At 40.7% G+C, this 9,947-nt stretch overlaps 1 protein-coding gene across 1 annotated transcript; it reads right to left on the bottom strand.

Annotated features, from left to right (window-relative positions):
* Positions 1 to 75: 75 nt before the first annotated feature.
* Positions 76 to 2,296, bottom strand: LOC110749062 (uncharacterized). The gene is made up of 4 exons (XM_021949084.1): positions 1,697 to 2,296; positions 1,507 to 1,600; positions 1,175 to 1,257; positions 76 to 1,044 (listed from the first exon to the last, which is right to left on the bottom strand). Exons 1-4 carry the CDS (start codon positions 2,294 to 2,296, stop codon positions 76 to 78), a joined length of 1,746 nt encoding a protein of 581 aa, XP_021804776.1.
* Between the last annotated feature and the right edge of the window lie 7,651 nt (positions 2,297 to 9,947).

The following is a 9,947-nucleotide window of genomic DNA, read 5'->3' as shown; positions in this document are numbered from 1 at the left end:
AACTGTAAACACCCATCTGCATCCTACAGGCTTCATTCCCTTTGGTAGATCAATAATGTCCCATGTATTATTTTTCTATAGCGCCTCCATTCCAATATTCATGGCTTCAGCCCACTTTGGATCATTAAATGCCTCCTCAACACGGGTTGGAATTTTAATACTATCCATTCTGGTCACAAAAGCTTTGCACTCAGGAGATAACCTGTGATCAGACACATAATGGGCAATAGCATATCTTGCTTTGCCTTCGAGTAAGTAACGATTAGGTGGAACCCCACGGTTCCTTCTAGGCGATAAAACATAAGAATTATCAGCAGTATGAATAGAAGCACTTACCTCAGGAATATCCATGGGAGCTTGATCGGGTACAATTAGAGAAGCTTCATGGGGGGCATCAGTTAAAATAGTAGGTTCAGCTGGTGTAGCAGGTTCAGCTAGTGTAGTAGGTTTGGCCGGTGTATCAAGTTCAGCCGGTTCAACAAGTTTTGTCGGTTCTTCCCTTTGTATCAAACTATCCAATACTACTCCCCCTTGTAAATTTAGCCAATTATGTCCTTCACTACTAGTCTCCCCCTGAATGACATGCTTGGGTGTATCAGAGAAAAACATTTCATCCTTAATAAAGGTAACATCCATAGAGACATATAGACATCGGGTTGCAGGATGATAGCATCGGTAGCCTTTCTGATGAGGAGAAAAACCTAGAAAGACACAGCGGAGAGCACAGGGGTCCAGCTTACTCCTCTGATTCTGATGGAGGAGAACATAGGTGACACAACCAAACACCTTTGGAGACAGAGTCAGCATAAAAAAGGCAGAGATATGATGGGTCAGTACCTGCATAGGAGTTTGGAAATCCAAAACTCGTGAAGGTAGGCGATTGAAGAGATAGACTGCATAGGTAACATCATCCATCCAGAACTGGTTTGGAACTGAAGCACCAAGTAGCAGAGCAAGGGCAGCAGCAAGGATCTGCCCATTTTTACGTTCAGCAACCCCATTCTGTTGTGGTGTTTGAGGACAAGTAGTCTCATGGAGTACACCCTTAGTGTGGAAAAAAATGGGATAACACAGAATTAACAAATTCTCCACCATTATCAGATCGAAAAACCTTGATAGGGAGCATAAATTGAGTTTGAATCATCTGATAGAAACGCTGAAAATTTTTGACCACCTCACTTTTCTTTTTCATCCCATATAACCACATCATACGAGTGCAATCATCCACAAATAACACAAACCAACGAACTCTCAAGGCTGTAGAAATAGGAGAAGGTCCCCAAACATCAGAATGAACTAAAACAAATGGCATAAGCCGTTTATTACAACTTGGAGGGTAGGAGACCCGATGACTCTTAGCTAAAATACAAGTCTGGCATTGGAAAGCAGACTTGTTTACACCACTAAATAATGCAGGAAACAAATGTTGTAAATATCCAAAGGAGGCATGACCAAATCGGCAATGTAGCAACCAAATCCGGTAATGCTGAGAAGTTTCGGCACTACCATCACGAAGAACCCGACTAGTTGCCACATCATCCACATAATAAAGCCCCCCCTTTTTAGTACCACGACCAAAGATCTCCCGAGTTTGGATATCCTGTAGTAAGACAAAAGGTGGATAAATCAGTACAACACAGTTTAACTGCTCAGTAACTTGCGGTACAGATAATAAATTACTAGACAAAGATGGAACCAGTAACACTTTGTCCAATGGTAAAGCAGGTGTCAAGAGTATAAAACCAACCTCCGTGACAGGAGCATCAGCATTATCAGCAGTCAAAACATGATCATGATGAGGTGGAAAAGTAGTAGAGAATAAAGCAGAATTATACGTCATATGGTCAGTAGCTCCTGAATCAATAATCCAACCTGTATTGCGTGTGTCATGGGCATGGAAAGCCTTGCCAAAGTTACTTGGAGGTGGAGGTGTTGGAGTGCTTGAGACCGCGGTCAAGGTTGGAGGAGGCGTAGCAGTAAGGTGACCGTGCCCAGTGGTGGTGTCAGCCATAGAAGTGGGGGCAACAACCACAAGAGCTTTGCCGTTTAGTTGTTCCTTCTTTAAACGCCTCCGCTCCTTCTCCCAATCTGGTACCCCATGCAATGCCCAGCAGGTGTCGATAGTATGTCTCTTTTCACCAAAGTGATCACACTTTAGTTTGTCTTTTTCTATAGAAGTCAGGCGACGAGGCAGAACAGCAAAAGAGCCAGACCTTGTAGGCCGAGAAACCAAAGCAGTGTTTTTGGAAGCAAACACAACAGCAGGTTCCCCAATCTTGGTGCCGGATCCAAGCATAGTAATCTGGCGTTGAGCCTCTCGACGGACCATAAAAAATACATTTTAGATGCTTGGAACTTTATCACTCCATAGAATATCACTGCGAACCTTGTCGTAAGTATTGTCAAGGCCAGCCAAAAAATCATACACACGATCTGCCATAACAACAGCTTGAAAAGTCATCATATCATCAGGACACTTCATCTGAAAAAGACGTCTCTTGTCCAAATCAAGCCAGATTTCCTTAAGTTCGGCAAAATAGGTAGAGAAATGACGACCCTCTTGCTTGAGACGGGTAGCCTGGCACCGTAGTTCATAGAGTTGGGATATGTCAGAGCCATCATGAAACATCTGATTAACAGCATCCCAAAATTCCTTAGCAATAGGTAAGAGTATGAAACATATTCAACAAACTGGGTTCCATAGTTCGTAGCATCCAACTTTTCACAACAGCATCAAGAATTTTTCACTTCCCATATTTTGGGTCTTGGGAATCAGGGGCATCAGTGTCACTAGTCAGGTAACCCAATTTGCCTTGTGTAGTAGCATGGAGTTCGATCATCGAAGCCGATATCTCATAGTTGAATCCATTCAATTTGAATCCCATAGGTAGATTGGTAGACAATTCGGTATGAACCATCACAATAGGAGTAGAAGAAGAAGATTCAATGACATCTGACATGGTGATAGATGGCGGCGGCAGCAGAAGATTAGATGACGATGACAGTAAGAGATATAAGACGGAACAGGCTTAGGTGTATAGGCTAGGTGCAACGGAAATAGGTATTTTTCAGGATTAGGGTTTTGATGTTGTAGAGACGGATCAGAACTCACTCTGATACCAACTCAAAATAATTAGGGTTTAAACTGATATGTTTATTCTTTTGTCAATGAGAAATATATATACTATATACAGAGTGGGTACAAATAGGAAATATGTACAAAATTTCCTAATTCTACTCAAATTAGATACTTACAATAAAATATAAATTATATTCCTAATAGGAACAAATTCTATTCCTAATAGGAACGTTGACTCACGCCAACAAGGATTATGCTTAGCCATCTTTCTAGTTATGCCACCGCATTACTACATAGGCCAATATGTCTTATATATTGGTAAAGTGAAGACTAGTGTGACAAATGAGAAGGGGCTTTTGGTGCTTACTTGCTGACCAAGGACAACCACATTCAAAATTCTACATTATTTAAGTTGAAAAATGTGAGATACTTATTGGTTTTCGTGCGAGACAAGGGACAAGGACAAGGAGTTCATTTTTTGAATTGAATAAAGTAGCAGTGTCCATATGCCCTTGAGATTAAGTTAAAAAAGGAAGGGGAAAGGTGATGACTGTTGGCGTGAATCACTGAATCATAATAGAAATTATATACAATTACCTTTATTATAATTGATTGTAATTATGGGAATACCGGTTTGACCGGAATTGTATTTATTTCCTTTTTCCTTATTGTAATTACTTCCTAGATAGGCTTGTATTTGTATCACTATAAATACCTCATTGTGAGAAGAATAGAAATATACTGAATTATACATAACCCTAAATTCTATTTGAGTTGGTATTAGGGCAGTGATCCTAGGATCTTGCTCCTGCTACTATCCTTGCTCTATATCCCTTAACATTGTCATTGCACCTTGCCTTGCCGCCACATCTTGCCTTGCAGCCGTATCTTGCTGCCTTTACCTATTGTCTTCTCTTTGCCGCTACCGTTGTACCGTGCTGCTGCCGCTGCCGCTATATCCTACTAGCGCACCCTGCTACCCTATTTTTTCTACCCTTCTGCCACTATTGCTGCCGTACCCTGCATCCCTAATTTTTTCTGCCATTGCCGCAATTTGCTGCACTTAATTCACCTCTATGGCTCTCCTTGCTATTGATTCTAAAAAGGATCATGGTTGGATTCTTGACTCTGGAGCTACTAATCATATGATGTTTGATGCGTCTCTTCTTCACCATCATCGTTCTCCTTGCTCTACTGTTGCTAATGCTAATGGTGTGCCTTCTCCAGTTACTAGTGCTGGAAGTGTTGATTTAACTCCCTCTCTGACATTGGAACATACTTTATTGGTTCCTGCGCTCTCTAATAATTTGTTATCTATTCCGTAAATAACAAAACAATTAAATTATTTAGTATTGATCTATCCTAGTTTGTCTTCTTCAGGATCTCAGCAGCGGGGAGATTATTGGGCGTTGTACTAAAAGAGGGGGCTTATATTATGTGGATGATGTGTGTGCAAGCAAATCTCTATCTATCAGGGGTTCGAACCGTGCATTTGAGGATCAAGTGTTGTTATGGCATCTTCGTTTGGGTCATGCTTCATTTGGCTATTTAGAGCACTTGTTTCCTTCTTTATTTTCAGGTCGTAAACCTTCGGATTTTAAGTGTGACACTTGCATTTTGCCCAAAAGTCACCGTGCAACTTATCCTATTAGTTCTACTAAAAGATTTGTGCCTTTTGTCTTGGTACATTCTGATGTCTGGCTTCCGTTGGTTTGTTATTTTTGTGGATGATTGCATTCGTATGACATGGTTGTACTTGATGAAAAATAAGAGATGTTTCTGAGTGCTTTCAGATATTTCACAAGATGATTAAAACTCAGTTTTTGCTACTTTAAAGGTGCTTCGTAACATGGAATTCTTCATGAGACTACTTGTCCTTACACACCTCAACAGAATGGTGTGGCTGAAAGGAAGAATAGACAACTTCTTGAAATTACTCGTGCTAGTATTATTGGCACTCACATGCCACCACAGTTATGGGAAGAAGCGATTACCTCTGTAGTACACCTTCTTAATCGTGTTCCTACCAGTGTCTTGCAGTTTAAGACGCCCTTGGCTAAATTGGAGGCTTATGTTTATATTCCCTCTCATCTCACTCTTCAAACTCATGTTTTTGGGTGCGTTGCCTTTGTGCACTTGCAAAAATACCAAAGCACGAAATTGGATCCTTGTGCATTGAAGTGTGTTTTTATTGGTTATCACCCTCAACAGAAGGGTTATCGGTGCTTTCACCCACCTACTCGTCGTTTTTATGTTACTATGGATGTTACATTTTTTGAGCATGAGATGTATTTTGCTCACCCAATATCCCCTTCTACTCTTCTGGGGTCAAGATGAGGTGGTTGGTTCGAAGGCACGGCTATTACTGGCCGACCATTTTGAAAGATTGCATCGAATATGCGAGGGGATGTATCAAGTGTCAAATCTACGGCCCCATACAAAGGGTACCGGCCGAAGCCTTTCACCCGGTTACCAAACCGTGGCCATTCAGAGGGTGGGCCGTGGACATCATCGGCAAAATCCATCCGGCCGCATCCAACCAACACGCTTGGATTTTAGTGGCGATCGACTATTTCACCAAATGGGTCGAGGCCGAGTCCTATCGGTCGATATCCAGCGCACAAGTGGTCAAATTCTTTGACAATCACATCGTTCATCGGTTCGGTATTCCAGAAACTATCACGGCCGACAACGGCCCGGTATTCGCATCGGCCGAGACACGGGAGTACACCGAAAAAATGGGGATCAAATTGATCCACTCAACACCTTACTACCCTCAATCTAACGGACAGGCCGAGGCAAGTAACAAAGTAATCAAGGGCATCCTAGAGAAGATGATCGAGGAAAAACCTAGGGCGTGGCACGACTTACTCCCCAAAGCTCTTTGGGCTTACCGAACCTCAAAGCGGTCGGCCACGGGCACATCCCCTTACGCCTTAACCTACGGTCACGACGCCATCGTCCCGATGGAGTTAAAGGTTCGGTCTCTCCGTGTGGCCGAGCAGCCTGAGCGTGAAGGGGGGGGTTATGCACAAGCCATGGCTCAGGACTTGGAAGATTTGGAGCAATCTAGACTCGATGCCTATAACCTGATGCAGGCACAAAAGCAAATCGCGGCGAGGGCTTACAACAAAAGGGTTAAGCAAAAAGCTTTCGCCGAAGGCGACCTAGTATGGCGAGCCGTGCTTCCTATTGGGACAAAGGACCCTCGGTTCGGCAAATTTTCGCCCAACTGGGAAGGACCGTTCATTATCGAACGAATTCTCGGCCGAGGTGCATTTCAGTTAAAGGATAAAGATGGGGAACGGCACAACTTGCCGGTCAATGGCCAATATTTGAAGAGGTATATCCCGTCATTATGGGAGACGGCCGCAGAAAGGTTATGAGATTTGCAAATATCAAAGTGGAGTATGCAATATAACAAAGACAAAACTAAAGGAAATCATACTTCATTTTATTCATTTAGGTTGAAAAGGGGGGTGCGTTTACAAGGAGACGGCCAGGTCCTGGCCGAGTACAAACACACATAAGAAAAATCACATCCTAAATTTACGCGCTTCGACTCCTTGGTCCTCTTGCAAGACAATCAGACGCCTTCCCCCGAGGTAGGACCTTCGCCACCTATATCGCCATCAGCCACGGCCAGCCTGCACCCAGGGCCTCACTCCAGGCCGTGGAAAGCGCAAAGGCCGTCACTCCGGACACGGAAGGCCACTGCCACTCTAGCCGTGGTAAGCAGTCGCCATTCCTGCAGTGGCAGCGGCCGTCGTTCAGGCCGTGGTAGCGGCCATCACTCTGGACATGGTAAGCGGTCGTCATTCCGGTTATGGTAGGAACCATCACTTCAGCCTTGGTGAAGGCCGTCACTCTGGCCATGGATGTGACCCGAGTATTCGGCCGCATAAATTCGGCCACGTCGAGGTCATCATCCCAGATCTTCTCGCCCTCATCAAACTGCCAAGTCATCTGGACCAAGCCAAATTGCCAAGTCATGCGACTCAGCAGGTTTGGCTCCCTAGTTTTGAGGAAGCTGCAATAAGGATCATTAGGGCAGTTGGAAATAAGGGAGGGCGAAGCCCAGGAATCAAAGAAGGGTTCCAGAGCGATTATAGCAAGAAGGAAGTTCGCTGGATAATAGTTTTAAGTTTGAGGAACGAGGGTTAAGAAACTGGGGAAGAACAGTATGAACATTCGAAGAAAATGAACTCAAAAAATCTTGGGAGCGTGAAGGAAAATGTGAAGGAGTTTGGGTTTTATACTGGCGCTGGAGTTCAAAACAGAGGATCTCAAAAGATGAAACGGCCTGACAGCGCACTCAGAGCACGCGAAGTTATGACAATGACCGTCGTTTCATTTGACGAGGCGACGCGACTCCCTGGGCAATGATGGCCTGCACGACGTGCTTGAGGCATTAAATGCGCCGACTGGCCTGCGCATTTAACGCCCCAGTTGTCCATCACTTCAGGAAGGAATGCAAAGGGTCCATCCCTTGGAATCCATTCGGTCCCTACCCATGCTGAGGTCGAAGAATCCAGGGATGTGGGGGCAATGTTTAGGGCTTACTGTTTCGTTTCTTTTGTTTGTTTGTTTTGTAATTTTTATTTTGTAATTATTTTGTTTTTGTATTTTAACTCTTGTGTGTTTTGTGATTTTATATTTACTTTAGTACCTTTCATTTCTTGTTATGACATTGCTTGTTCCTAATTTTTAAACATTGAGGACAATGTTCATTTCTAGGTTTGGGGGTATTGGAGTTTAGCAAGTAAATTTGATTTTTCTTTTTTAAAAAAAAAAAAAAAAAAAAAAAAAAAATTAAAATTAATTTCTTGCTTGAGTCTTGTTTTGTTTTGAGTCACTTTCCGAACACTTATGATGAGATTGTGATAAATGTTTGCATGACTTAAATGAAAATTGAATTTTATTTATTTATTATTATAATTTTTTATTGTAAAAAAATAAAAATAAAAAATTAATTAATTTGGTATCGTTCTAGCATGATATGTTCGAAACCTTCTTTGCACTTGCCATTTGTTTCATAATTTTCCAATTAAAGGATTTGCATGACCCAAAGAATTGTATCAAGCATAAATTAGACTTATATAACCATATAATGTGAGCTTTTGAGCCGTGTGCTTCATTTCATGAGTGTTATACACATACTCTTATTTTCTTGTCATCAAAGTTGTTGTTTGATCTCATTATTCATTGATTTGGTTGAACACTTAAAAGTCATTCATTCTTTTGCAATTTGATTTCATGACATTTAAGAAATGATATTAAGGCCCTCTTTGGATCGTTTGTGCCTTTCAAGCTAACCTTATGCATGCTTAAGCATGATTTTCCATTGTTAACCATTTTGAGCCTACATGTAAACCTTTTCTTTCATTTTACCAATTATATTTCCTCACCTTAGCCCGAAAAACAAATATTTACCTTTCTAAGGAACTCATGAGCTCTAATTCGGATGTGTTTTTCATGCTAAGTTTGGGAAGGGATATTACATAAAGAAAAAAAAAAATTTCACTCAATTGGTGAAAGAAAAGAAAAAAAAAAGAAAAAAAAAAGAAAAAAGAGAAAAGTTGTGATTAAATGGTAGTTGAATGAAATTTCGTTTTTAGGTTTCATTGATGTTTGGAAAGGAGTGTAAACCATTGTAAATGAAGGTATAAGGAGTTTTGATCATGTAAAAGAAAAAATTTAATCGTGATGATTCGAAGTCTTGTAAACATTTATTTTACGCTCTTACATTGCGAGTTCCTTGGACTTTGTATTATCCATACCTTTCATTTCTTACTCACCTTACACCCTTGGCCCCATTACAACCTATAATAAAGACCTAAATTGATCTTAAATGTCATATGGTTGAATTGCATGCATTTTCTTACTTTTAAGTGTTTGGCATCCTTCTTGAGATCATATTAATGCAAGTTCTTCATCTTCCTATTTTGAGTTAAGTCCTTTATGGTTTAACTCTAATCTCATGTTTATAACTGAGTGATGCATTGTAGCCCTCTTCTGAGTGATTCATTTGTGAGAGGACAACTTTGGTGAGATTTGAAGTTGCATTTGTGTTTGGTATGATTTTTGAAATTGTGTGGAAACTAAGATTGGGGAATTTGTTGCATTTGGCTATCACACTACCACACTTTGAGCATGTTGTGTTTTGAACTTTGCCACCTTGTAAATATTGTCTAAAAACTGAGCTTTCATTTTTGAGTCATGTGCTTGAGTCATTTCTCTTCAGAAAATGTTCGGAAAGATTGTTTTGAGTTTTTTGTTTTGTTTTTATTTTTGTAATTATTTTATTTTATTTTTATTTCTTTTATTTTTGTTTTTCTTTTTGTAATTATTTTTGTTTTTGTTTTTTGTTTTATTTTGCTTAAGGACTAACAAATTTAGTAAAGTTTTCTAACCACTTTGTTTTGTAGAGTTAGTAAAACGTTTGTGGGTATCGTTTCTGTTAAACCCTCAGGAGACACAACTCCTCCTACTAGGGATGCCTAGAGGTTTAAAGGCTTGTTGCTTATGCTCAATGCAATCGAGTTACCTGCGGAAGTGGTTTAGTTAACTTCTTGTTTTGCTTTTATCTTTGTTTTCCTTTTGTTTTGCTCGAGGACTAGCAAAATCTAGGTTTGGGGGTATTTGATCGGTTCATAATTGTATATCATTTTGTACCCTTCTAGCTTATGATTTGGTTATGTTTTTGAGTTAAACTTGTGCTTTTAATCCTTTTTGTGTTTATCTTTCAATTAATTGACATTTAGGTAACAATGATGACTTTGGATAGGAAATGATGCAATCCATGCATGTTATGGGCTGATTGGCATATGAGGAATATGAGCTTAAAGACAAACTAATTTTGGCTACA

The sequence above is a fragment of the Prunus avium genome, chromosome 1, assembly GCF_965620075.1.
Source record: "Prunus avium chromosome 1, drPruAviu1.hap1.1, whole genome shotgun sequence".
Lineage (NCBI taxonomy): Eukaryota > Viridiplantae > Streptophyta > Magnoliopsida > Rosales > Rosaceae > Prunus > Prunus avium.
Note: the sequence above shows the minus strand (reverse complement) of the source record. Positions and strands in the feature narration are given on the sequence as shown.

Bases quoted from the DNA above. Each gene is read 5' to 3' on its own strand.
- LOC110749062 (XM_021949084.1), bottom strand. From the start codon at position 2,296: ATGCTTGGATCCGGCACCAAGATTGGGGAACCTGCTGTTGTGTTTGCT. The intron at 1,601-1,696 runs GTTCCATCTTTG...GTCTTACTACAG, and splicing joins CATTGGACAAAGTGTTACTG to GATATCCAAACTCGGGAGAT. The intron at 1,258-1,506 runs GTAGTGCCGAAA...CTATTTCTACAG, and splicing joins TAGTCGGGTTCTTCGTGATG to CCTTGAGAGTTCGTTGGTTT.